General features: G+C 48.9%; 1 protein-coding gene across 1 annotated transcript in view; it reads left to right on the top strand.

Annotated features, from left to right (window-relative positions):
* Positions 1-19,495, top strand: part of HIP1R (huntingtin interacting protein 1 related) — a 68,690-nt gene extending 49,195 nt beyond the window's left edge. Inside the window, exons 17-32 of the mRNA XM_056859091.1 lie at positions 128-229; positions 1,127-1,321; positions 2,428-2,575; positions 4,062-4,148; positions 4,709-4,816; positions 6,912-7,048; positions 7,989-8,099; positions 10,740-10,798; positions 11,355-11,385; positions 12,094-12,156; positions 14,905-15,005; positions 15,187-15,292; positions 17,242-17,365; positions 17,512-17,573; positions 18,443-18,640; positions 19,448-19,495. Of these exons, the coding sequence (XP_056715069.1) occupies positions 128-229; positions 1,127-1,321; positions 2,428-2,575; positions 4,062-4,148; positions 4,709-4,816; positions 6,912-7,048; positions 7,989-8,099; positions 10,740-10,798; positions 11,355-11,385; positions 12,094-12,156; positions 14,905-15,005; positions 15,187-15,292; positions 17,242-17,365; positions 17,512-17,573; positions 18,443-18,640; positions 19,448-19,495 (1,680 nt within the window). The remainder of the gene's footprint in view (positions 1-127; positions 230-1,126; positions 1,322-2,427; positions 2,576-4,061; positions 4,149-4,708; positions 4,817-6,911; positions 7,049-7,988; positions 8,100-10,739; positions 10,799-11,354; positions 11,386-12,093; positions 12,157-14,904; positions 15,006-15,186; positions 15,293-17,241; positions 17,366-17,511; positions 17,574-18,442; positions 18,641-19,447) is intronic.
* The last annotated feature ends 8,022 nt before the right edge of the window (positions 19,496-27,517 follow it).

Genomic DNA, 27,517 nt, shown 5'->3' with positions numbered 1-27,517 from the left:
AAGGCTCATGGGTATTTTTCATAAGGGGCCTTTTCCTTTTAAAACACCCAGGAGCCATAGTTAGCAGTGGATCTGGTTCCCTCCTTGCATGTATTTAAATGTGGCTTTCTTTTTGGTCTTTGTGCAGTTAGAAGACCAGGTGTTGCAGATGGAGCAGGTGAAGCGAGATCTGGAAGCTAAGAAAGAGGAGCTGGCTCAGCTCCAGCAGTCTCTCAGCCAGTCCAAGCAGGTATGCACAGACAGCCTGGTGGGAAAGCTGGGGCTGTGGGGCTGCCCCATGGAATCTTGGATCCTTGGCATCTCCGGTGTATAAAGGGAACAGGTGATGTGAAAGACCTGAGACCCTGGAGAGCCATTGCCTATCAGAGCAGACAAGAGTGTCCAGGATAGACCAAAGGTCTGGTTCAGGAGAAGGCATAAGAAATGGGTTTCAATACTCGATTCCAATATATGTTCCAATATTATCCATCAGTACTTTTTACAGAAATCGTACCATTTGTTGTATTCACTTAGCAGAACTTAAATGCAAATCATACGATAGTTTCGTGGGCATTGCTTACTTTGTGATGCCCCCTTTTCCACATATTCTAGAAAAGGCAGCCATCTGTTTAAATTGTTTGTGGGGTAAGATAAGTTATTTATTACTTTGAGTTGTGAAGATACCTTATCTAAAATTAAAAGGAAGGAAGCTCATACCAAAGCTCTCCACCAAATCTAAAGTTGTCTCCTCCTCCACAAAATGATTTTGCAACGAGGGTGCCGAGAGAGCGAAAATTAATCATCAGGGCCAGTTCTCCAGCCAAGCCACCCACACAGGCACTTGGGGCAGCGTGTTAGGGAAGGTGCCAATGCACCATAGTGGCTTGGTTTGCTCCTGTCCCTTGATGGCGTGGGAGGAGGCAACTGGCATTGCCTCCTAGACCTGCATTGCTGCCACGGGGGCTTGGCTTGGCCCCAGTCGGCAGAGGCTTCTCGTTCTTGGGCTACGAAATACCTTGAGCCAGGCCTAGCTCCGAAGGCAGGGAAAGTGCTTGGGAAAGTGATGAAGGCAGGCCAGAGTTGGAGCCTGAGCATGTTCCATGATGAAGCAGGAAGTGGATGTTTCTCCCCACCACACTGCTTGCAGGTTGGTTCAGACCTCAGCTCCCAGATGGAAGCCCTCCAGGCTGAGAAGGATGCGCTGAGGAAATCGGTTAGCGAAAAGGAATGCGAGCTCATCTCAGCCAAGGGCCTGATCCAAGAAAAGGAGCTGCTGTTGACTCAGGAAGTGGAGAGGCGGGCCAAGGAAGTCCAGGAGCTGCAGGGGAAGCTCACGGGCAAGGTATGTCTCAGGATCTGTGGGAACCCATCTTGTGAGAGACCATCTTGGTTCATAATAGCAGGAACTGAGGTCTTTGGACATTGGTCAGTGGGCTGGCTAAAAAGATCTTGGGTTACCTGGTGCCCGGCAAAGCGTGAACATTTGGTAAGTTGTAGAGAGAGAGCTGGTGTGACATAGTGGTTAATGTTGAGTTACGACTGGGGAGACTGACGTTGAAATCCAAAATTAGCCAGGAAACTCTGGGTGGCCTTGGGTCATTCTCTCTCTTTCAGTCTCCACCTACCTCACAGGTTTATTGTGAGAATAGGGCAGAGGAGGGGAACCGCCCCCCCGTTCCCCTTGGAGGATGGTGGGATAAAAATGAAGCAGTAAGAAAATGTAATGTAGTGGATGAGATTGGGGCCATGGCTCAGTGGGAGAGCATCTTCTTGGCATGCTGAAGGTCCCCCGGGTTCAGTCCCCAGCATCTCCAGATTAATTCTCAAAATGTAAAAGCCAGCTAGGGTGGAGATCTGATAGAATGGTGGAGCAGGATCGGGGAGACCTGGGTTCCAATCCTAGTTTGCCGTGAAACTTGCTGAGTGACTTTGGACCAGTCATTCTCTATCTCAGCCTAATCTACCTCACAGGGAGGATAAAATGGAGAAGATGAGATCCACATATTCTGCTCCGAGCTCCTTGTAGGGAAGGAAGGATAAAAATGCACATCAATCAAAGAAACAAATATGTAATGATTTAGCCAGAGCCCTCCCAACCCAGAAATATTGGATGAAATTGGTGTGAAATATTGAATTAGATGTCTGAAATTAATAATAGGAGCTGACGTCCCCACAAGGTGCTTTCACGCAAACGGAATAATTGCACTTTTAATCTGCTTTCAATGCACTTTGCAACTGGATTTTCCTGTGTGAAACAGCAAAATCCACTTGCAAACGATCCCTAAAGTGCATTGAAAGCATGTTGAAACTGCATTATTCAGCGTCTGTCATGAAGCTTGCTAGGGGATGGGGGTACAGGTGCATGGCAATTTCCAGGCTGCCCTGTACCCAGGGTGGCTCACAAAGGTCCGAAGGGGCGAGATTCAAGCCAGCTCTTTGCCTCAACAGAAAAGTCAGGAACATGCCCTGCAGCAGAAGCTCCTGGACGACCAGTTCAGCATCTTGCAAGCGACGGTGAAGGAGGCGGAAAGCATCATCCAGGACGCTGTCGCCAAGGTGGACGATCCCCTCCACATCCGCTGCACCAGTTCGCCAGGTAGGTTGCGCTCTTTGCCATTCAAGTGAATCACTTTCATTGTTCTTCTTTCTGGCGGGGGGGGGGGTGTTCTGGCTGCCTGCCGGCTGCCAGTGTCAAGTCTCAGGCTCAAGAATAACAAGCCAAAGGAATGTCCGGAAGTGAAGTCAAACGTTCAAAAGTCAAGGAAGCCAGAGAGATTGCAGCAAGTCAGTGGGCAGTCCAAGGTCAGGTTTCTGGGAATCAATCATTGGAGTGTCGGCAAGTCCAGCACTCGTTGCGTCCACACCCAACAACTCCTTTCCGGTGGCTTTACAGCCACACCTGGGACGTGATGCCTGCCACTCAGGGATAGTCCTGCAAAGACTCATCCTTGCTCCCCTTGTGCAGTTGACGCTGAGCAGCCAGGCGTGCACTACGCCTTCGGGCCTGTAGTTCGGACCTCAGTCTCTGGCGAGATTCAAAGGGGGCTGGTAACCCTGTAGAGCTGGGGCCCGGCAGCTGGGCTACAGCCTCAGGGTCAGGGGGTGGAGGTGCCTCTGAGCCGGCTATCGGCTGCATGTCTGGGATGCCCGCACTTGGCCTCCCTGCTGGTCGTCTGCTGTCAGCTGTGGGCTGGCTGCACGGGGTGCCTCCTCCGAGGAGTCCTCACTGTCACTGAGCCCAGTAAGAGTTGTTCGACAGTGGAATCAGCTGCCTAGGGAGGTGGTGAGCTCCCCCCTCACTGGCAGTCTTCAAGCAGAGGCTGGACAAACACTGGTCAGGGATGCTCTAGGCTGATCCTGCATTGAGCAGAGGGTTGGACTAGATGGCCAGTATGGCCCCTTCCAACTCTATGATTCGATGACAGTGTGCACGTTATCAACAAAAAAAAAAGGGGGGGACCCCTTAACCCTAAAAAACTAGAATAAGGTACCCTAAAGGTAAAGAATCAACATGAAATCATGGGCTAATATTGATACAAGTGATTTTGTGAATAATATAAAAATAAATTTAACACAAACACAAAATTAATGTAAATATAAACAACTTGTATGTATCCCTGTTCTAGCCTCTATGGATCTGTGCTGAACATGCCAAATAAACATAAAAACACAAAATTACAACGGTGTGACAATATACCCGAACAATATCACAGCTCTGACCATACACGTATATTGTCACATATTGTAATTTTGTGTTTTTATGTTTAGCATAGATAACATAGAGGCTAGAACCAGGCTACGTACAAGTGTGCATGTTAGATCACCCAAGTTAGCCCTGATTAAGTAAAGGAAGCCAGGACCTCCAGACTGCAAGACCTGAGTGAGGCTGTCAACGATAGAACGTTTTGGGGCTCCTTCGTCCATAAGGTTGCCGGGCGTCGGAAGCAACTGGATGGCACAGAACAACAGAGCCCTTCTAGGCGAACAAAGAACCTTTCAGGTTGGCAAGAGTTCAGGAGAGAGATGTGCGTCTCTCTTTCTCATTGATCTTTTTCCCACCCCTGTCTTTGCTCTCCTGGCAGATTACCTCATCAGCCGCGCCCAGGCAGCTCTGCAGTCGGTGAATGCCGTGGAGGGCGGGCACAGCCGTTACCTGGCCAACATGGCAGGCAAGTGCTGGGTGTCGTGAGCATCAGAAGGGGGGGTGGGAGGCTGGGGACGGGCAGAGAGAGAGACTCTTTGGTCTGCTGCTGCCCCAAATGATGGCATTATCCAACGCAAAGAGAAGCCAACCTCCTGCTGCACTTGGCCACAGTTTTAAAGTGGCGGAGTTTGCCTCTGTAAGGGGGGCCAGAGGCAGATGGTCAGGAAGTCGCCCAGTGGGTGTGCCCTTGTTGGGTGGGTGGAAGTGGGAAGGGCACCAGCGTAAACTGAGCTGTGGGGCCCTGGTTGGAGCCGAACCTTCTAGCCCAGGGGTGTCAAACATAAGGCCTGCGAGCCGGATGTGGCCTGCGAGCCAGCTGAGGCAGCCGCTTTCCCCCCCACACACACACACTCTCAATCTGGGCTGGCACGGTATGGCCCGGCCCAACTAAGTGACATTTATGTCCTATCCAGCCCTTGTAACAGTTGACTTCGACACCCCTGTTCTAGCCCCTCCTCTGGAATGGGACGATTACCCTGAGACCTCCGGTGGGTTTGTCTTGACTCCCTCTCTTTGTTGGTGCAGATGCCACTGGATTGGTGGGCGCTCTGGCCCAGTTTGCCCATCTGACTGCTGACACCATCGTCAATGGCAGCGCCACGTCCCACCTGGCACCCACGGACCACGCAGACAGTGAGTACCTCGCCAAACATCGTAGGCGTGGTGGCACACCACACCACCCTTGCGCTGATGGGTGAACAGCATGCATCACCCACCAGTGCTGGCCCTGCCCACCAGGTTCTGCCAGTTTTGTTTTTTTTTGGTAGTCAAGTCAGTAGCCCTGGGCACCGGCATCGGCTCCTGAGGAACTGAATGCCCAGTCCGATTCTGTGCTCGGAAGACTTTTTTGTTCACTACCAACTGAAGCCACGACCCTGTACCCACAGCTGATACGGATGCCTTTTCAACACCACTGAATCTCCCCGTTGGACAAAACGTTGGGGTGGGGGGAGGCACAAAGCAGCGCCTTCCTTCCTGTTACTGTTCCTGAGAGCCAGCATGGTGTAGTGGTCAAGAGCGGTGGTTTGGAGCGGTGGACTCTAATCTGGAGAACTGAGTTTGATTCCCCACTCCTCCACATGAGCGGCGGACGCTAATCTGGAGAACCGGGTTGGTTTCCTCACTCCTCCACATGAAGCCAGCTGGGTAACCTTGGGCTAGTCACAGTTCTCTTAGAGCTCTCTCAGCCCCACCTACCTCACAGGGTGTCTGTTGTGGGGAGGGGAAGGTAATTGTAAGCCAGTTTGAGTCTCCCTTAAGTGGTAGAGAAAGTCAGCATATAAAAACCAACTTTTCTCCTCCTCCTCCTCCTCTTAAACTTGTCCAATAGCTGATCTGAACAAAACGGTGAAATCAGATCTCATATCAAAACCATTCTTGTTTAGCAGCCACCCGATCTAAAGGAAGAGTTAGAACAAAAATTCTCGAATCAAATCAGGTTGGCCTTTGCATTCCCCCCAAAACCCATGAGAGTCAGCGTGGTGTAGTGGCTAGAGTATATGGACTAGGATCTGGGAGACCCAAGTTCAAATCCTCACTCTACCATGGAAGCTCCCTAGGTGACCTTAGACGCTAGCATACATTCTCAGACTAACCTACCTCACAGGGTTGCTGTTGCGAGGATAAAATAGAAGAGGGGAGAATAAAGTAAGCTGTTATGGATTCCTGTTGGGAAGAAAGTCAAGGCATAAATGAAGTAAATAATATGTTTGCATTCCTGCTCAAAAAAACCCAACACCACAATTTTCACCAGTCTTCTGGAAATGGCAAGGAAGTTTTGCATCCTTGGCACTGGGTTGTTGCATTGTTAACCACCTGGCGGTTAGGAAGATAAGGTGGGATAGCAATACTGTAAATATATAAATAAATCACCAAAAGGTCAGACCAGAACCCACGGGTTGAAATTAGGGCTGTGCAAATCGATAAACCCGAACTGAAAATAAGCCCCAAAAAGCCATTTTGGTAAATTTCGGGTTTGGGTTTACTGAATTCCAAAACCTGGGGGGAAAGCCAAAGCCAAATTGGCTATTCCCGAAAAAAGGGTAATTTTTTGGCTTTTTCGGGTTCTCCCCAGGCTTTGCGAAGCTCCTGGGGGGCATTTTTGAGGTAGAGCTCCCAAACTTGCAGGGTAGCTTGCAGGGACTCCTTGCAAGAACCCCCAAGTTTGGTGAAGATTGGGTTGGGGGGTCCGAAGTTATGGGGTCTGGAAGAGGTCACCCCCTCCCACCTCCATACACAAGCAGGAAGGTAAGAGTCAGATTCTCTGTTTGTTTGCTAATCGGCTAATGCTTGTCTATGGAGGAGGGAGGGGGCGAGCTCTCCAGAGCCCATAACACTGGACCCCCTGACCCAATCTTCACCAAACTTTGGGGTTCGTGCAAGGAGAGTCCCTGAAAGCTACCATGAAATTTTGGGACCTCTACCCCAAAAAATGCCCCCACAGGAGCTTTGCAAAAAATTCCCTTTGTTTGCAATTGTGAGAACTTTCAATCAGCCTACTTTCGCTACATAGATGCAATCCTGCAGAAGTAGGCTGATTTAAAATGTTTTTTCGAAGACCGTTTATTCCCTGGCATCCAAGGGCTCCGCATTCTCCCACCCCTCATACCTGTATACTGTTTTAGTCTGTGGCTTCTAGGAACTGAACTCAGGATAAACTTGCTCCTAGGTTTTACTTGTGGGCCACAAATTGTATTTCCGGTGTGTTGTTTCCCCCCCCTACTGCTAGAATTGACCGAAACTTGCCGGGATTGTGGACGGCAGGGCCTGAGCTATCTGAACAAGCTGAAAGACAAACAGTCTCTCCGGCAGGCAGATCCAGCTGATGTGAGGAGGACCCTGCAGGAGCTTCTACACCTGGGACAGGTAAAGTCAGAGCCAGCGTGGCGGAGGGGTTAGAGGGTCGGACGAGGATATCTCGAAGAGGCCGGTCTGAATCTGTGCTCTGCCGTTAATCACTCTGGGTGTCCTTGCATCACTCAGCCTTGCCTACCTCAAAAGGGCTGTTGTGAAGCTAAAACAGGGATAGGAGGACCATATTTACCATCTGCAGCTCCTTGGAGAAGGGGCAGGATAAAAATGTGCTGGATAGAGGTGAGGTGTGGGTTCACAGAGAGCAATCCATGAGGAACACAACTTCCTCCTTAGAGCGGTTCCTCAGTGGAACAGGCTTCCTCAGGAGGTGACAAGCTCTCCTTCTTTGGAGGTTTTTAAGCAGAGGCTAGATGGCCACCTGTCAGCAATGCTGATTCTGTGAATTCAGGCAGATCATGAGAGGGAGGGCAAAAAGGGATGAGCCAGTGCTCGGCTCTCATGGTCCGTTCTTACATGCCCAGAGTAATCCCGTTCGCCACTTTGGGGTAAGGAAGGGATTTTCCTCCAGGTCAGATTGGCCAGGGATCCTGGGTGTTTTTTTGCCTTCCTCTGGGCACAGAGCAGGGGTCACTGGAGGAGTGTGGAGGGGCAGGTAGCTGTTAATTTCCTGCGTTGTGCAGAAGGTTGGACTGGATGACCCTTGAGGTCCCTCTATGTTTCTAACTGCGGTGTTTTGTTGGGTCCAGGGTACTTAGTTGAATGCTTGTCACATCTCCTTGGCAAGAGGCAGATGGGAGGCTGGGGAGAAGTGTAAAGCTGGTCTGTGCAACAGAACAGCTTGAGTCATAACACTTGTATGTGAGCTTTGTCTTTGTCTGAGCCTCTGGCTGCTGGAGAAAGCCCACTGTTAGTAGAACAGATCCACAGGGTCTGACTCTTTATTTTCCTTGTGAGGCCCTGCTCAATATTTCCCTTTTTTTGGGGTGGGCAGGAACTGAGGCCCAAAAGCTTAGACATCCGTCAAGAAGAGCTGGGCGACATGGTCGACAAAGAGATGGCTTCCACCTCAGCAGCGATTGAGGACGCGGTCAGAAGGATAGAGGTGAGACGGGCAGTTCCCCCCTAACCTTGTGGAGACAAAAGGAAGTACTTTTTTTCTCATAAGGCATATTACCGTATATACTCGTGTATAAGCCGAGTTTTTCAGCCCAAAAAAAGGGCTGAAAAAGCCGGCCTCGGCTTATACACGGGTCAATACGGTAGAAGGGGGAAGGAGGGAGGAGGGAGGGGGGAACTTACCTCTGCTGCCGAGCCACCGCCATTTTCTCCCGCCGGGAGGGGCCCTGGGCAGCCTCTCTGCAGCCGCAGAGACTGCCCTGGCCCCCCCCCCGGCCCCTGCCGCCATTTTCCCCTGCCGGGAGGGGCCCTGGGCAGCCTCTCTGCAGCCGCAGGGAAGCTGCCCTGGCCCCCTCCGGCCCCCGCCGACATTTTCTCCCGCCGGGAGGGGCCCTGGGCAGCCTCTCTGCAGCCGCAGGGAAGCTGCCCTGGCCCCCTCCGGCCCCCGCCGCCATTTTCCCCGGCCGGGAGGGGCCCTGGGCAGCCTCTCTGCAGCCGCAGGGAAGCTGCCCTGGCCCCCCCTGGCCCCCGCCGACATTTTCTCCCGCCGGGAGGGGCCCTGGGCAGCCTCTCTGCAGCCGCAGGGAAGCTGCCCTGGCCCCCTCCGGCCCCCGCCGCCATTTTCCCCGGCCGGGAGGGGCCCTGGGCAGCCTCTCTGCAGCCGCAGAGACTGCCCTGGCCCCCCCCCGGCCCCTGCCGCCATTTTCCCCTGCCGGGAGGGGCCCTGGGCAGCCTCTCTGCAGCCGCAGGGAAGCTGCCCTGGCCCCCCCCGGCCCCCGCCGACATTTTCTCAGGCCGGGAGGGGCCCTGGGCAGCCTCTCTGCAGCCGCAGGGAAGCTGCCCTGGCCCCCCCTGGCCCCCGCCGACATTTTCTCCCGCCGGGAGGGGCCCTGGGCAGCCTCTCTGCAGCCGCAGGGAAGCTGCCCTGGCCCCCTCCGGCCCCCGCCGCCATTTTCCCCGGCCGGGAGGGGCCCTGGGCAGCCTCTCTGCAGCCGCAGGGAAGCTGCCCTGGCCCCCCCTGGCCCCCGCCGACATTTTCTCCCGCCGGGAGGGGCCCTGGGCAGCCTCTCTGCAGCCGCAGAGAGGCTTCCCCGGCCCTCCCGGCCCCCGCCGCATTTTCCCCGCCGGGAGGGGCCATGGGAGGCCCCTGCCCGTCGCGCCGCTACCGCCCACGCGCCTGGGCGCCTTCCTCCGGCCGGCAGCGGCCTGGAGGGGCCTCCTGCCAGCCCAGGAAGGACGCTTCGCCGCCGCTTCGCCGCCTCTCCAGGTAAGGAGTGGGTTCAGGGTCTTTTCCCCCTCCCCCCTTGGATGGGACTGGGGTCGGGGTGGGTCGGGAGGGCCTGGGAGGCGGCGGGAGGGCGACCTGGGGCAGGGGCCCTGCGCTCTAAAATGGCGGCCGCCATTTTAGAGCGCAGCATTGCTGGTAAAGGAAATTTCTTATTGCCCCTCGGCTTATACGCGGGTCAATAAGAAATTCCCTTTTCTGGCCTCTAATTTGGGGGGTCGGCTTATACTCGGGTCGGCTTATACCCGAGTATATACGGTATGAACGGCCTTGCTGAGAGATAGGGCAGTGGACGCTGTTATTCTTCACACTAATCTGTGTAAAATTCATACTGGGGATAATTTGCACTCTATTGATGCTCAGAAGGCAGCCTGAACTTGCCGCTTCAGGGAGTACAGGGCTGTGAAATTGTGGCATTCTCTTCCGTCAGAGAATGCCACAGTTGTATTCCTTCCTGGCTGGAAGGTTCTGGAAGGCTGCGTCTTGATGGAGAGGAGAGAGGGATAAAATGAGAAATTCCATGTAAGGGAGAACAATTTTTAAGAATACAGCAGGTGATGGGTTGATTTACTTATGATGTTTGTGACCTGGGCTTAATCTGCATGGCCACCAGGGGTTGTGGCCACACAAATCGGGTAAAGGAATCCGGCTGGAAAGGGGAAACCTCCTTACTGAGGTCTGGTAACTGAGTACCTTGGCCAGTGGTTTAAATTTGGGTAAACCTTGGGAAGCTTTTTTTGGAGGCTGTCAAGTCACAGCTAACTCATGGTGACCCCTCATGGGGTTTTCAAGGCAAGAGATGAACAGAGGTGGTTTGCCATTTGCCTTTCTCTGCATAGTGACCCTGGTATTCCTTGGTGGTCTCCTATCCAAGTACTAACCAGGGCTGACCCTGCTTAGCTTCTAAGATATGATGAGATTAGCCTAGCCTCGACCATGCAGAGACAAACAGAGGTGATTTGCCATTTCCTGACTCTGCGCAACAACCCTGGAATTCCTTGGTGGTCTGCCATCTAAATACCAATCAGGGTAGACCCCGCCAAGGTCGGGCTAGCCTGGGCTATCCAGGTCAGGGAAGCTTCTAGAGATTATTTTACCTCAAAAAGGATTAACCAGGAGGTGATGGATGTTAACCATGATAGCTCAATGAGACATTTGGATTGCATTGCTAGGAGTCATCTGAGGAAGACTTTTGTGGGCTATTGGAAAGCATCTGGCTGGCCCATGCTGGATATGGGGCCTGCAGGGGTGCTGAATATAATCTGACAGTGCAGTTCTTAGTTGCATTTAGACATTACCAGACTGACCCACAATGAGCTTCTATCACCCATTCTTTTGCAGGAAATGATGAACCAGGCCAGGATAGAGAGTTCCGGTGTTAAACTGGAAGTGAATGAAAGGTGAGTGGCAAGGGGAAGTGAAATGGGAAAGAGGGTGGGTTTTGCATGGTCTAAGCTATTTTTGGATTTCTGGACTTTTCCTATTTAATATAAGGGGGCTAGAGAGAGAGGGGCATTGCTTTATATAGGGCTGCTGCTTTGGGGGCCTGCGTTGTGTGGGATGGTTCTAGGCTAAACACCTCGCCAGCTCTGAGTAAGACAGTTCCCATCATCATATATTTCTTGTTAAATTACCCAGTTGTTTTCTTTTTAAAAACACGTTTTACAGTATAGTTGCATTTCAAATCCCTGCTTAGCCTTTAGTGTCTTGTGGCCTAAGCTGCCTACCTTGCAGGATTGTTTTAAGGATAGAAAGTAGCTGCCCCCTGCCCTTTTTAGAGGAAAGGAGGGGTACAACTATGGTCTGTAAAAAAATCGGCTTCTTTCTGCACTATGCATTATTAGGCAACTTCTTGGCATGTCATTGTTCCATTTGCAATAATTTTTTTTAAGTTAAAATTTTGTTATACTCAGTTGCGCCAAAACCATTAATTGCCACATTTCTTGTTTCCAAAAGAATTTTGAAGTCGTGCACAGACTTGATGAAGGTGAGTCCTTTTTTAATTAACAACCCCCCCCCCCCGCTAAGTACAGAAAAAGCCCATCTGCAGGCAGATATCCAGGGCAGAAGCGTGTTGGGAACTGATTGGCTAACCTGCTCTTCAGCTGACCAGGACAACCTGCAGAAGGTTAACTTCTCAGTTATTCAAGAGGGCTTTTCTACGCAGGCAATAGGGTCGCACTATACAAAATGCTTCATAGAGTTACTTGGATAAATTTTTAGGGACCGTGGTCTCTGCTACTGGGTGTATTTTAATAGTTGGTGTTTAATTGTATTTTTCTATGATTGGAACTGTTGTAAGCCACTCCGAGCCCAACCTAGTTGGGGAGAGGTGGGGTAGAAATTAAATAAATATATAAATAAAGTTTGTGTAAGATGGATTTTGCGTCGTGCTAATACCTGTGCTTTGCTTCGGTTTCTGCCTTTTAGCTTTCTGGTTGGTTCTACAGCCCTAATCCTTTTCACGGTTTACTGAACGTCCCATCTTGTGGATGGTGTCAACTCACTCTGTGTAGTCCGCTTTGAGTCCCAGTGAGAAAGGTGGACTATAAACAATGTAAATAAAAAAATAGAATAAAATAAACTTTGCCACCAAGAGAATTGTCTCCCGGGGATGTCAGCAAGGAGACTTTACTATTCTGGAAATCTAAAGCATACGTTGTTGACTAATGGCGCATTGCTGTTGTGGTTTCAGGCCATCAGGCTTCTTGTCCGGACATCTACACACTTGCAGAAGGAGATTGTAGAAAGTGGAAGGGTAAGGTTTTGTGCGTAGATTTATTGTGTGTTCTCACTACTTTTTCAGGAGCCTGGAAAATTGGCCAGTGCCAGGTCTTGAGTAACCCTTGGCCAGACGCCTTCCAGTGGCTTCCCCCACTGAGCATGCTACCCCCAGAGAGTGTGTGTTTGCGCACATACATGTATACACATGCACCTCCTGCAGAAGGGAACTGACCTGTTCCCATTTCTTCCCTCACCTAGAGTATTGTGTTCAGTTTTGGGCACCACAATTTAAGAAAGATGTAGATAAGCTGGAACATGTCCAGAGGAGGGCAACAAAGATGGTGAGGGGTCTGGAGACGATCCTATGAGGAAAGGTTGAAGGAGCTGGGTATGTTTAACTTAAAGAGAAGACTGAGAGGGGATATGATCACCATCTTCAAGTACTTGAAGGGCTGTCATATAGAGGATGGTGCCGAGTTGTTTTCTGTTGCCCCAGAAGGTTGGACCAGAACCAATGGGTTGAATTAAATCAGAAGAGTTTCCATCTAGACATTAGAAAGAATTTTCTAACCGTTAGAGCAGTTCCTCAGTGGAACAGCTTCTTCTGGAGGTGGTAAGCTCTCCTTCCCTGGAGGTTTTTAAGCAGAGGCTAGATGGCCATCTGTCAGCAATGCTGATTCTATGAACTTAGACAGTTCATGAGAGGGAGGGTATCTTGGCCATCTTCTGGGCACTGGATGTGTGTGGGGGAGGTAGTTATGAATTTCCTGCATTGTGTAGGGGGTTGGATTAGATGATCCTGGTGGTCCCTTCCAACTCTATGATTCTATGGTGCTGCCAAAACTCAAAAGGTTTGTGAAGGATTTGTGTTTGGCTCACTCCCCAGGAACACATGAAGCTGCCCCATACTGACTCAGACCCTTGGGCCAACAAAGTCAGTATCGTCTACTCAGACTGGCAGCGGCTCTCCAGGGTCTTAGGCGGAGGTCTTTCACATCACCTACTTGCCTAGTCCCTTTAACTGGAGATGCCGGGGATTGAACCTGCAGCCTTCTGCATGGCAAGCAGATGCTCTACCACTGAGCCACAGCCCCCCATCAGCAAAAAGGGGCAGTCTCCCTGTTCCTTGTGGATCTTGAGGATCCAACTGTCTCTGGTTGAAAGGAGCCAGGATCCGGGCCTTGCCCTTTGTGTTGGCCCTGCCTGGGAACTCCGGCCACAGCAGCTGTCAGGTCCCTGCCTCACTGCCCCCCTTTTCCTTTATGCCTTAAGCTTGTGAGCCTTTGAACAGGGATTTGTCTTTTTTTTTTTAAGTCTCTGCAGAGCACTTCTGTTTATAGAATCACAGAGTTGGAAGGGGCCACACAGGCCATCTAATCCAACCCCCTGCTCAATGCAGGATCAGCCTAGAGCATCCCTGTCAAGTGCTTGTCTAGCCTCTGCTTAAAGACTGCCAGTGAGGGGGAGCTCACCACCTCCCGAGGTAGCTGATTCCACTGTCTAACAACTCTTACTGTAAAAAATATTTTCCTAATATCCAGCCGGTACTTTTCCTCCCACAGTTTAAGCCCATTATTGCGAGTCCTCTCCTCTGCTGCCAACAGGAACAGCTCACTGCCCTCCTCTAAGTACAGCCCTTCAAATGCTTAAAGAGAGCAATCATGTCCCCCCTCAACCTCCTCTTCTCCAGACTAAACATTCCCAGCTCCCTCAGCTTTTCCTCGCAGGGCTTGGTCTCCAGGCCCTTGATCATCCTCGTCGCTAAGTTGACAGCCCTTCAAATGCTTCAAGAGAGCAATCCTGTCCCCCTCAACCTCCTCTTTTCCTCTTTATGTACAAATAATGATCTCCAGGGTGCTGCAGGATGGGTGGCAGAATCCTTATGCTGCATGCAGAAGTCTCCTGGTCCAGTCTCCCAGGTTCTTGAAATAGGTTTCAGGGAGTTGGGCTCTGGAGGATCCCTGCCTCTGACCCTGGAGAGTTGCTAGTTGGGGGTGACGATAGGGAATTTGCAGGACCAGGCATCGAGTTCAGAAGGTGGCTCACTGCTTTACATGCCGACTGTCAAGGGCCCGGGTTCATTCCCTTGACATCTCCAGTGAAAAAGAACTTGGGCAGTAGAAGGGTTGGACTAGATGACCCTGGTGGTACCTTCCAACTCTATGATTCTAAGGGCCTCTTCCTGAGACAGTGGAGAGCTGCATCTGTTTGGAACGGTTGGACCCCTGCTGTGACTTGGTAATTGGTTCACTCCAGTCATCTTCGGCAGCCCTGCTTTGGGTGCCCCCCACCATCTGAGGCTGGGGGTGGGACGGACCCAAGAAAGGGCCTTCTCGGTTGTGGTGCCAAAATGTTGGAACTCCCTTCATAGGGAGATTCGTCTGTCTCCTGCTATTGTTGTCTTCTGCCAACGAGTAAAGACTTTTTTGTTTCGTTTGTGTTCAGATGTTTAATGTTCTCCACCTTGGGGATCCTAACTGGGTGGAAAGACAGCATAAAAATGTTTTAAAAAGAAATAAAAACTTTGTATGTTATTAATGTTTTTATTCTGCCCTCCAAGGAGCTTGGGGCAGTATCTGTATTGTTCCACAGTCACAGATATTCTCTAAGAAGCCAGGTCCAGCCCTGCCTAGACGCCTCTCCAAATAAGGGGCATGGTATTCTGGGTTGGAAGGTGTAGTTTCCAGGCAGAACAGCCGTTCGGTATCTTGGTCTGTTTTGCAGCATAGTCTTTGTCCGCTGGGTGAAACATAACTGAATTTTGTCTCTCCTGTGACGCTAGGGGGCAGCAACCACCCAGGAATTTTATGCGAAGAACTCCCGCTGGACGGAGGGTCTGATCTCCGCTTCTAAGGCCGTGGGATGGGGAGCGACCCAACTTGTGTAGGTATCTGGCCTGCTGCCGCCTTGCTGCCTACACCATCAATCATTTTCTCTCTGAAAGCATTTTCCTCCACCAGAGCACTAATGCAGCTGGTGAGGGCATGCAAAGCCACATTTAATCACCGGGCAAAGGATTGCGTTTGATCTCTCACTTACTTTTTTTTTTGTTATGCCACTGCAGAGAATCCGCAGACCGAGTCGTCCTGCACACGGGGAAGTACGAGGAGCTGATTGTCTGTTCGCATGAGATCGCGGCCAGCACGGCTCAGCTGGTAGCTGCTTCCAAGGTAAATCTCTTGAGCAGAAAAGCAGGCCGGCTCCTGGGACTGGCTGGGAAACACCTTGGCAAACGCCAGTGAAATCTTGGGTGACAGGAGGGAGATGAGGTGGACTTATTTTTCCAATGGTCAAAGTTTAGATTGCGGTGATCTGCAGAGTACCTCCCTGTTTGTCCCTGTGGTTTGCAGAAACAAAACTGCCACATCTATGCAAATGCATTTAGTTTTCATAACTTGGTTCACTTTTGCGGAACTTGAATGGCCTTTGGTGGAAAGGGCGCTGAGCAGTGAATCACTCTTAGGTGTGTGTTTAGAAGAAGTCCTTACAGGACTCTTCTCTCACCTGGCCCCTTGAGTATTTGCAGCTCATGTATAATTACTTATATTCTGCACCCCCAGTCATGATGAATACCTGTTATCTCCAGGATCAGAGGAGCATGCCTAATATATTAGGTGCTGTGGAAGACAGGCAGGATAATGCTGCTGCAGTTGTCTTGTTTGTGGGCTTCCTAGAGGCACCTGGTTGGCCCCTGCGTGAACAGACTCCTGGACTTGATGGGCCTGGGTCTGATCCAGCAGGGCTTTTCTTATGTTCTTATGTTCCCCTCCATTGGCAGCATTTGACAGTGCCGGGGACTTAAGAAACAACCCCATTCCACCCTCGTTTTGACTTTCCTGGATTCCTCATTCTAAATGGGGACCCCCAAAGTGAATCAGCCCGATCTGGGTAGTCCAGGCTAATTTGATCTTGGAAGCTAAGCAGGGTCAGCCCTGGTTAGTATATTGAATGGTTTTATTTGCATTTAGCCATAGGCCATTACAAACATGTCAAGGATACCACAGATATATAATAAAGGAAATATAAGGTTAATAAAATTCTAGATTGATAATAAATATAATAAAATGATGCTAAAATATACATTTCTAGTAGCTAGAAAATATTTTGAAGTGTAAGGATGTGTCACTGGCCACCAAGACTAGATTAATTCATGCCATCATATTCCCTATTACTATGTATGGGTGTGAAAGCTGGCAGTGAAGAAAGCTGATAGGAAGAAAATAGATTCCTTTGAAATGTGGTGTTGGAGGAGAGTGTTACGGATTCCGTGGACTGCCAAAAAAACAAATCAGTGGGTTATAGATCAAATCAAGCATGAACTGACCCTAGAAGCTAAAATGACTAAACTGAGGCTATCGTATTTTGGTCACGTCATAAGACGACAAGTGTCACTGGAAAAGACAGTCATGCTAGGAAAAGTTGAGGGCAGCAGGAAAAGAGGAAGACCCAACAAGAGATGGATTGACTCAATAAAGGAAGCCACAGCCTTTAATTTGCAAGATCTGAGCGAGGCTGTCAAAGATGTAACATTTTGGAGGACTTTCATTCATAGGGTCGCCATGAGTCGGAAGCGACATGATGGCACTTAACACACACACACACACACAAAATATGCATAATAAAACTGCTAAACTCGATGCATTCAGAGAAATAATAACTAAAAATTGTGGTGGTGTCCCAATCAGCCAATGTGACCTAACCACCATTAAAATCCACCCAAAGGTTCAGCTCTCTTAGCAACTATATTGGACCTTATTTTCTTTGCCGCCAGAGCATATAGGGAAGTCCTATAAGGAACAAACCCATCGGTGTCGCCCTGGTTAGTAGGCAGATGGGAGACCACCAAGGAAGTCCAGGGTCGCTACACAGAGGCAGGAAATAGCAAAACACCTCTCAATGTCTCTTGCCTGGGAAACCCTGCAGGACCACTCTAGATCAGGCTGTGACTTGACAACAAATGAAAAAAAAAGTGAATCTGGGAAACTGGTCAAGGAAAGCCTCATTTGCTTCTGCTGAAAGCGCAGAACCTGCAAACCGGTTTTTGGCTCTATGTGAAAGACCTGACGTGTGCATTTCCCCCATGCTGAGAAACGCTCAGAGTCTCTCTGTCTGGTGCCAGGTGAAAGCGGATAAGAACAGCAGAAACCTGAGCAAGCTGCAGGAGTGTTCGCGCAGCGTCAACGAGAAGGCTGCCAACGTTGTGGCTTCCACCAAGTCAGGCCAAGATCAGGTTGAAGAACGAGGTGAGGGGGTGATCCTTCATTGAGCAGGGGGTTGGACTAGATGGCCTATATGGCCCCTTCCAACTCTATGATTCTTGGAGGTAACACTTCTCTCCTCTGCCACAGAATGCATGTGTAACTTCTCTCCTATTTTCCACTCCTACCAGACACCATGGATTTCTCTGGGATGTCCTTGATAAAACTCAAGAAGGAGGAGATGGAGTCACAGGTACTGCAGGCCTTTGCAACAGGGTCATGGGGAGATGTGGAAAGGCAGAAGCAAGTATGTCTAAGTTCATAATCCTTGAAGCGGTCCTGTGTTTAAGAGGCGTGGCCACTGCCATGGGGAGATGAGTGGTCCTCTGGGACTTTTAACTGTGTTCTTGGCTGAAGACACTGAAAGGGCTGGAGGGGGAAACATCAGCTACACCAGGCTGTGACTCGGTGATAGAGCCTCTGCTTGGCATGCAGAAGGTCCCAGGTTCTATCCCTGGCATCTCCAGTTAAAGGGACTAGGCAAGTAGGTGATGTGAAAGACCTCTGCCTGAGACCCTGGAGAGCCGCTGGCGGTCAGATTCAGTATAAGGCAGCTTCATGTGCTCAGGCTTCTTCCCCCGACAACGGATGCAAATTGAGGGCCAGTGGGGCCTCTCTTCTGTTGCTCTCCAAACCTAATCCTTACTTTCCCCCAACAAAGCTTCCCCATCTTGAACTGCTCTTGAGGGTGGCGGTCCCACGGCTATGTCAGACGAGGGCAGGTGTACTGGCAGGCTTAAAAAATGTGACTGGCACAAGCTCTCAAAGTTGTGTGAACCGGCCTTCAGTGGAGCTGCATTGTTGCTTAGTTGGAAACCAGCTTGAGACTCCATTTGGTGAAGGGGATAGTCAGCCATTTCTCATGCCTTATTTGATGACTGAAGCGGGCTAGAGGTGGGGGAGTCAATAAAAACAAAGTGCCTATTAGCATAATACTTTTTCTGGGTACCTGGGAATGTTTCTCACCATACCTAGGTGAGATCCAGCGTGGTGTAGTGGTTAAGAGTTAGCCAGTGTTCCACCTCTCTCTGGTAACTGACGAGAAACATTTGTCCTTTGCAGGTGAAGGTGCTGGAGCTGGAGAAGACACTGGAGAATGAGCGGCTTCGCCTTGGGGAGCTCAGGCGGCAGCATTACGCCCTGGCTGGCATCTGCACTGAGAACACCGACGTGGCAAAACCCGCTGTGGCCCAGAAGCCGGGCATCTTGAAAAAGCCACCTGTGGCCCAGAAGCCTGCCCACCCCAGGCAAGACCATGAGGTATGCTCTCTGCCACGCAGCAGCTGGTGATCCTGAGTTAGCAGTAGGGTTGCCAACTTCCCGGTGGTAGCTGGGGATCTCCTGGGATTACAACTGATCTCCTGGTGACAGAGATCAGTTCATCTGGAGAAAATGGCCACTTTGGTGGACTCTGTGGCATTATACCCTGCTGAGGTCCCTCTCCAAACCCCACCCTCCTCAGACGCCACCCCCAAAATCCCCATGTATTTCCCAACCCAGCACTGGCAACCCTAGTTCGCAGGGCTCAGTCTTATGAGGTTTTTCGCAGAGGGAAAAGAACGGCCTGGGACTTCCATCAGGGCGCTGCACAGCCACCTGAACTGCTTATCCCAGCGCCACGGGAGGGGCCATGGCTCAGTGGTAGAGCCTCTGCTTGGCATGCAGAAGGTCCCAGGTTCAATCTCCAGTTAAAGGAACTAGGTGATGTAAAAGACCTCTCCCTGAGACCCTGGAGAGCCACTGCCAGCCTGAGTAGACAATACTGACTATGATGGACCAAGGGCCTGATTCAGTATAAGGCAGCTTTATATGTTCATCGTGCTTGTGGGCTTCCCAGAGGCAGCTGGGTGGCGGCCACTGTGTGAACAGACCACTGGACTTGATGAGCCTTTGGTCTGCTCCACCGTGGCTCTACTTATGTTCTTATGTGTGTGCGGCCTCCTGTGGCAGCAATTTCATAGTTGCACCTACAACCCCGTATCAGAATACCAAATGTGCCCACAGGTTCAAAAAGGTTGGGGACTCCTGCTCTGCTGTGTACCAATATAATTTTTTTCTCTTTTCTAGCTAGAAGAGGAAGATGGTGTATACCAGGCCCAGCTAGTCAATTTCTAAGGGAGTGGTAGCATTCCCTGGCACCTGGAAGGAGGACAGCAACAAGACGACAAGCAGGACTGTTGTAGGATTCATCTTCTACCCATCTTGATACGTCCTGCTGGCCTTGGGGGTTCAGGGACTGCGTCCCTTGTGCAGCTCGTGGTACCTTAATTCATAGATATCTGGTGGAGGGCAAAGACTTCTCAGGCACCAATTTGCCTCTTGGAGGGGGAGTGCGCTCAGGAAAGCACCCCCCCCTGCGGTGTAGACATTCCAAAGCCATTACATGTCTGTGTTTTAAACAGATACTGACTGGATTAACCCTCAAGCTGCCTTCTGTCTGGCATTGCCTTTATGCTGAAATTTCTCTGTCCTCTGCCCGAGTGAGACAAGAGGGCATCCTTGACTGTGTACGGCTGACTCATCTCTAGTCTGAGATTATCTTTCTTACAGTGGTGCCGGGCTGCTGGTTAGCTGAGGGGGTCTTAAGTGGAAAGGGAGGGGGACCTTTGCCTTCACCATATCCGTTCTCTTATTTATAAGCAATAGGAAATTTTTGGAGTAAATGTTGGTGTATCTATTACTTGTAGTACAAAGATGTTTTTAAAGAAATGTGAATTTTTTTTAAGTAGGCAGTTTTCTTTTGTAGTGTTTGTGCTGCAGGCTAAAAGGAGAATTTGCAAAAGACAGAGATGTTCTTTCCCAATCGTCAGTTTTATATATGTTTTAAAGAAATTGGGTTTATATGGAGAGGACGAAACAGAGTAAGAAGGCAGCACTGCAATTGGGGGTTGTTGACTTACAGGGAAAAACTACACTGTTTTAAATATGAATTTAGGGTATGAAAGCTGGCTTGTCAGAGTTGTTAAATATATCCGGGCTGTGTGACTGTGGTCTTGGTATTTTCTTTCCTGACGTTTTGCCAGCAGCTGTGGCAGGCATCTTCAGAGGAGTAACACTGAAGGACAGTGTTACTCCTCTGAAGATGCCTGCCACAGCTGCTGGTGAAATGTCAGGAAAGAAAATACCAAGACCACGGTCACACAGCCCGGATAATCAACAAGAACCAATGAACTCTGACCGTGAAAGCCTTCGACAATATTTTGTTAAAAATATTTGTAGCAATATGCATTTGAGGGGAGGGTGGGAAGAGAACCGGCAACTTATAGGACAGGGAAATGGTTTTGAATCTTGAGGACAGTTCTCATTCCTAAACTGTAATAAACCCATGTAGCTTATTAAAATGGAGTAGTTACCTCAAACTTGTCTTTCACCATTCCATTTTGTTTGTGACACTGAATCATGGGAGCCAGTGTGGTATAGTGGTTAAGAGCGGTGGTTTGGAGCGGTGGCCTCTGATCTGGAGAACCGGGTTTGATTCTCCACTCCTCCACATGAGTGGCGGAGGCTAATCTGGTGAACTGGATTTGTTTCCCCACTCCTACACACAAAATCAGCTGGGTGACCTTGGGCTAGTCACAGCTCTCTCAGCCTCACCTACCTCCCAGGGTATCTGTTGTGGGGAGGAGAAGGGAAGGTGATTGTAAGCTGGTTTGAGTCTCCCTTAAGTGGTAGAGAAAGTCAGCATATAAAAAACAACTCTTCTTCATCTCAGGCATTGGCTTTCTGATGTGGATTGTCATGCTGGGTGCGTAAACTCACTGGTGTAGGGCCAAGACGGGAATATAGCCGGGGGGGGGGGGGGCTCTTCTCTTTTAACCAACCTGCTGGGTTTCACATGAGTTGTGCATTTCTTGCAGGCTGATCAAGGGCCCAGCCTGGCCAGAATTTGAAATGAGATGCCCAGCTCCTCCACTGTTTCTAAAACTGAGAAGGGATTTTCAATACAACAAAATTTGCAGTGGGGGAGGTAATGTTAAGGGAAAAAAATAAAACTCCCCAATCCGTTACATTTTGAATATCAGAAAATCAGCATTTGTTTTGTTCTTATAGAATCAGAGAGTTGGAAGGCACTCCCAGGGTCATCTAGTCCAACCCCCTGCACAATGCAGGAAATTCACAACTACCCCCCCACACACCCCCAGTGACTCCATGCCCAGAAGATGGCCAGGATGCCCTCCCTCTCATGATCTGCCTAAGGTCATAGCATTGCTGACAGATGGCCATCTAGGCTCTGCTTAAAAACCTCCAGGGAAGGAGCGCTCACCCCCTCCCGAGGAAGCCTGTTCTACTGAGGAACCGCTCTGTTAGAAAGTTCTTCCTAATGTTTATTGTTGGTACGTTTCAAGCAATGGAGAAGTACTGAGAACTGCTGCAACATTTGGGGAAACAGAAGAGCTAGATTTGCATCCAGCAGCACCGTAGAGACCAACAAGTTTTTTGAGGGTAGAAGCTTTCGAGAGTAAATGTTCCTTTCGTTAGACACACAGACTCCATGCGTTAAAAAAAAATCTCAATGGAAACCATGTGTACAAAATCTAGGATTTTATTCCATAATCACTGCAAATCTTAAAACAGCCAATTCTACAAGAAAAGTGAGCAGCCTTTGACTTGAAGATATTCAACCACATTCCCATCAGTTATACAAGCACAAAGAAAGCCGAAGTCTTTCGTTACACGTGGGGAATAGCCCTGCCACCCACAAATGACATTCTCGTGTAGGCCTTCTTGAAGTAGTTTCTCTGTGTTTTGGGGCTGGCAGCAGAGGGTCTACTGAGGAAACGCAGACCAACAACACATCCAGAACTGTCAAGGAACTGGCCGAGGGCAGGAGGAGTCACAGGATTAATGCCCCAGAATGCTACCCAATTCTCTACTCAGGACTATTATCCCACTGGACCTAACCAAAGAGATCATGCTTCACGGACATCTCCCCCCTCCCCACACACACCCCAATCTGACTTACAACACAGCTCACTCACAGCTGTGCTTAAACACAGTCCCTTTCCTTATAACCCCATGTCACAAAAGAGTTGGTGTGAGAGGCCTTCCCGTACGCCTGCCGCTCGCACTGGAGGCTGAAGCTATAAGCCAGCAACGTTCACTCACTTTTTCCACAATATGTACAAGTCAAGAAATGGGTTAAGGGGTTGTGTCACACTAACATATTGTGCAATCCTGTTTTGCCACAAGGACAATTAAGACAGTTGTATTTTACAAAGTGGCTCTTTCTTCCCCCTCAGAAAACCTGGTTAAGGGTCCATGGCTTCCTTCTCTCACCTCAAGATTTTTTTTTCTTTTTAAAAAAAGGAATAAATTTTAACCACCACTAAACTGCACGTTACGGGTATACTGAACACACACATACTTGCAAAGTTCCATATAAACGTCAGCAAAAGAAGAGCAACAACCCAAACCTGACACCAAAATCATCACTCTATACTCTAACACCAGGTTAACGTCTGAGCTCTGCGATCATTGTGTCAATTCCACCCCCCCAAAAGCACAAATTCCTTTTAGGCAGAGTATTTGCTATCTGTAGGTGTTTGAAACCCATGATGCATTTTTTTTAAACTGCATCTTAGCACAAGATTGTGACCTTACTGCTCCTGTAAACTTGCTCGGCAATTCTGGTTTCAGAAGATAATCTGTAAAACAAGAAGAGCTTCTCCCTCTGGCCCTGTCCTCTGCGTATGCACCTCTCCTCCGTGCTGGTGGCTACTGTGCTAATCTTATCTGCAACTTTTCCTTATCATTAACCATACTTAACATCTGCAGATTAAGGAAAGAGGACAAGAACTTTAGCTGTGTAAAGAGAAAATGGCAACCAGAGGTGTAGCCTGGTGCTATCTTGTGTTCGCAAAACATCAGTCACTTTACAGCTTGACTTGGGCGTCCCCCTTTCCACCGGTAGTGAATCACCTACATTGGTCCAGCACCCCTCTCTATCTGCACCTAAACATGCACTGTGTAAAACTGGGAGGTTCTAAAAATAAAGGACTGAAGAGGCAGATAAAGATGTCCTCATTCCAAATATATGTGCATTTTTAACACTTTTTTTTTTTAAAAAAGCATACCGGCTTAATGATATTCTCTTCTGCAAGCAGCTCAACTGCAGCAACACTTAAGTCACTCCGCTGGGGCCCAGATGGGTACCACCTGCCTCGTGTCCACCACAGAGCGACGCGGGAAGAGTTCTACGCAATAGGCCCAGTACCTGGCTACTCAGAGAAAGGTAGCCCAGGCTGACCACGCCTAAAGCTATTTGCTGACTGTGCATCCAATTCCTTGGTGCTCAGCAGCAAACGAATACCAGATGCTGGCGTAGGTTTGTGTCCAAACACCCCGACATAAAAAAGAACTTACAGAACAGGAAACGATACCTCTGAACAACCACGGAGTTACGGATGTGCACTTGCCCCTCCTCACCTAGTCACCAGCAGTGATCCTAAGGCACTCGTCCGCCACCTCTCCCCCCACCCCCACCTTGCATTGCTTCTGGATAGAAAAATTGCTGTTTGTAATGTGAGTCTCTTCTGCGCAATTAATCCCTGAACGGTTCAGCAATTTGCAAAAAAGTTTTTATTTTTAAAAAAGCGTATTTTTAAAAAAAAAGAATCAGTAAAAAATATTTTGGACTGTCTCCTGATAGAAACGGTTGGGCAATGTCAGCCCCCAAAAGTTTCCAGACAGTATAGAAATATGCAGTGCAAAAGTACACAAGTGAGCCCCTCACATTCTGTCTTTTATGCTTGAGATGCTGTTTTGGAACCCAGGATATGTATGGGTGGGCTGCATATGAAAGTGTCCCTGGTTGTACAGACTTAAGGCGGTGTCTACCCAATAAACATAAGTGGTTTAAAACCTGTTCAATCATAGCTCCTCAAAAAATCCTTGGACGCTACAAGTCGCTTCCCCCCCCCCCTCGCCCCAGCCTCCCTGGCCTACAATTCTCAGCATTCTTTAGAGAAGCCCTCCAAGAATCCAGTGCCTTAATATTCAGCTGTACTGCACCCAGCTTAGGCAGCCGGTATTTCTACCTTCGTTTCAACAAAACCTAACCTAGAAGTTTTGGTTTTTTTGGACGGGGAATTGCTTGAAAGGAAAAGAAAAATGACAGTGGAGATTACCTGGTGACTACATCTCCTGTGTGAAAGGAAAGGTATTTTTCCAAAAAGGCAGGAAGACATAATTGGTATCCCTATTAAGGATTCTGAACAGCAGATAAGATTATAGCACCAAAGAGGGTCCTTTGTGCCACACAGGGATAGAAACTCTGAAGGGAGAGTAAAAAATAGGTATGTTAGTGCCATTTTTCAAAGAAGGAGAGGAGGCTGCCTCGTCACACTGAATGAGTAACATACATAACTGGCTTGCGCTGAATGAGCCACATTCATACCTGGCTCAGCTTTTACTGAGCTTCCAGAACAAATTTTAACATCTTCAACACACAATGGCAGAAGCAGCCTTAGTTCCAAGTTAGCTTTCACAAGTAGTCTTCCCACCCCAAATGCATCTGAATGAAACCTTTGGAAAAGTCCAATGTAACTAAAATCTGTTGCTGGCTCTGCCTCTAACCAAGTCATGCATCTTATTCATTCAGCCAAACATCTTTCTGGAGGCAGGAGTGACTCATAGGGATCGTCCCCATATCTCTGAGTAGTCATGCAAGAAGCATCCTTTTTAAATAACAATTATAGCCAGATCTCAGTTCTTTGTAGAAACCAGATCCTTGCAAAGTCATCTCACCAAGCTGTGACCTCCGAGTGCTTTACACTCAAGAGTACAATTAGCAGCACAGAAAATCGTAAGGACAAAACAAGTCACAGTTCACCATGCCAGAATCAAGCTGTAATGGATACACAGTGCTAAGCAAAATAGAGGGACACCTTTGTTTGGGGAAGGAGGGAGGAAGGAAGGAAAGAATCATGTGCCATCCATGAAGTATTGAAATATCCCAGGTTTCATCAGTCAATGAGTTTTTAGGAGCTAGCTTTCCTTCTTCTAGCTCAGCTTTGGTAACAGGGAAGGATTCATTCACACATACGGATCCAACCAACCACCACTTTCTGGTCTTGGCATGGTTAGCTTCAGAGTCCCATCTCCACATGGGAGGATATCCTGTTCCAAAAGAAACCTGATTAGCCTCTGAGAGACAAATGGCAGCTCGGTGACGCGCTAAGTCCAACTGATTACAAGAATAGTTTCAAATTTTCCTCCAACACACAAGATTATGGCTTCAAGAAAGGGGCCTACAGGCCTAAGTGGTTTGCATTTTTCACCCCTGCAATGTCAAAAAGGGATTACAGATCAGAAGGTCCAATATGACGCAATACAAATGGAGCGTGTCTGTGCTAAGTAGACAAAAGCTTCAGTGGCACACAAAAAATGTGTCAGCAACAGGTTAGGAGGAGGAGGAGGGTGGCAGAGAGGAATAAAACTTGCGAGTGTGAAAACCGAGGCTGGCAACAAGGTGGTTTTTATAACAAATGAAAGAAGGCAGCGTGCTGAAAATAGGTTAACTTGAAACTTCCACGCTAAAACAATAAGGCAGGCTGATAATTCATGCACTGATCCAACAGCTTCACACACTTGCACTTGAGCTCTGGGAGCTTTCAAAAATACAGCACTTGTTAACACCTGATTAGAGAAGCATTTCTCCCGTACCTGGCTGCCCATTTCACACCTCAACCTACTGAACGGAGGGAGGCTGCGTGGCTTTAAAGGAAGCGGTGGTACTGACTAAGTTTTACCTCCACCATTTCCTCGCACTCAAGTGCTACTGGGATCAGCATCATTCACCATTGCTGAGGGGTGATACTTCAACAGAATAAGGCTGCCCCTAACATCTTTAAGGAGGTATCCTTGCCACAATTAGTGACGCTTCCCCACATGAATCGGCTTTCCCATGCAATGTTCTAAGACCAGCATTCAGAGACTGACGCATCACCTCAGCACTGTGGCGTTAACTAGGCGTGGCTGAACTTTTACTTCCTTCCCACTTCTACCATCAACTAAGCTTTCCTGCACCAGTATCTCACCCAAGTTTGGATTTTGTGCATCTGCTTTAAAAGCCTTCACAGAAGCAACAGATCACAATTCCAAAGACTCGTTTTCCTAGCCAGAGAGGGGAAAGAAGACCGCAGCACAATGCTGGGTGCTCTTCTTCTCACATTCTTTAGGTCTGTGTGTAGAAGGCAAGAATTCCACAGTGCTGCAGCTGAAATTACCACAGGAACACTGAATTATGAAATGCTGATCAAGTCTCCCTGCATGAGGTTCTCCATTTTCTGGGTGCTTCTCCTTAACCTGTTCTGAACAGAAGGCAGCAAGAATTTACACTCACCCATCAACAAGGTTTCCTTGGCCTGGGTGGTCTGCTCTAAAGATGATGGCTGAGCTCCCAAAAAATCTTCAGATCCAGCACTAAAACAACTGCTTCCTTCCAAAATTCTTCTGAACGACGGGCAATAACCCAAACACACAGATAAATAATGGCGTGAAATGGCCGTGCTGATCCTCTAAACTAACCTTCCCTTTACCAAACTCTCTGAAGGATCTCCTATGCAATGAAAAAATGTTTCTGTGCATGTTATTTAGCAGCTTAAACCCAACATCACAATTTCAGACTAGGAAGCTGCCGTGAGTACAACAAGTTATTTTTTTAAAAAAAAAATCCAGCCAACAGAATTTTTACAGAGAAGGGGAAACAACCGGCATGATCTTTAAAAGGATGCAGGTCGTCAGTATCAGGAAACTAACAAATTTTGGAAGAACAGAGAAGTCTGAAAAGAAGCTCTCTCCTGGCACAAAAGGAGGCAGATTGGAGGTTCCACACACACAAATTAGTACTCCTGGGGATGGGGGAGCTCCTTTGGCCAGGGTCTGGAAATGGTAGGGACACAGGGAATGATGATCGGCCAATTTCACTAAGGTCTCACAAGAATAAACTAGAGAAGCTACCCCTTAAGACATAAGAAATGGTGAACTTTTTTTTTTTTAAAGTCTATTGCCTTCATGCTGTGGTGGGGAATCTTAGGCACAAAACTAAGGCAGATCCTCTGCCACTACATCACAAACAAGAAGGCAATATTAAAGATAGGGCTAGTAAAAGGGGTGGGCAGGAAGCAGAAGGGGGTG

Source organism: Euleptes europaea, chromosome 13 (genome assembly GCF_029931775.1).
Source record: "Euleptes europaea isolate rEulEur1 chromosome 13, rEulEur1.hap1, whole genome shotgun sequence".
NCBI classification, from domain to species: domain Eukaryota; kingdom Metazoa; phylum Chordata; class Lepidosauria; order Squamata; family Sphaerodactylidae; genus Euleptes; species Euleptes europaea.
The sequence above is the reverse complement of the archived record's forward strand: the minus strand, read 5'-3'. Positions and strand labels throughout refer to the sequence as shown.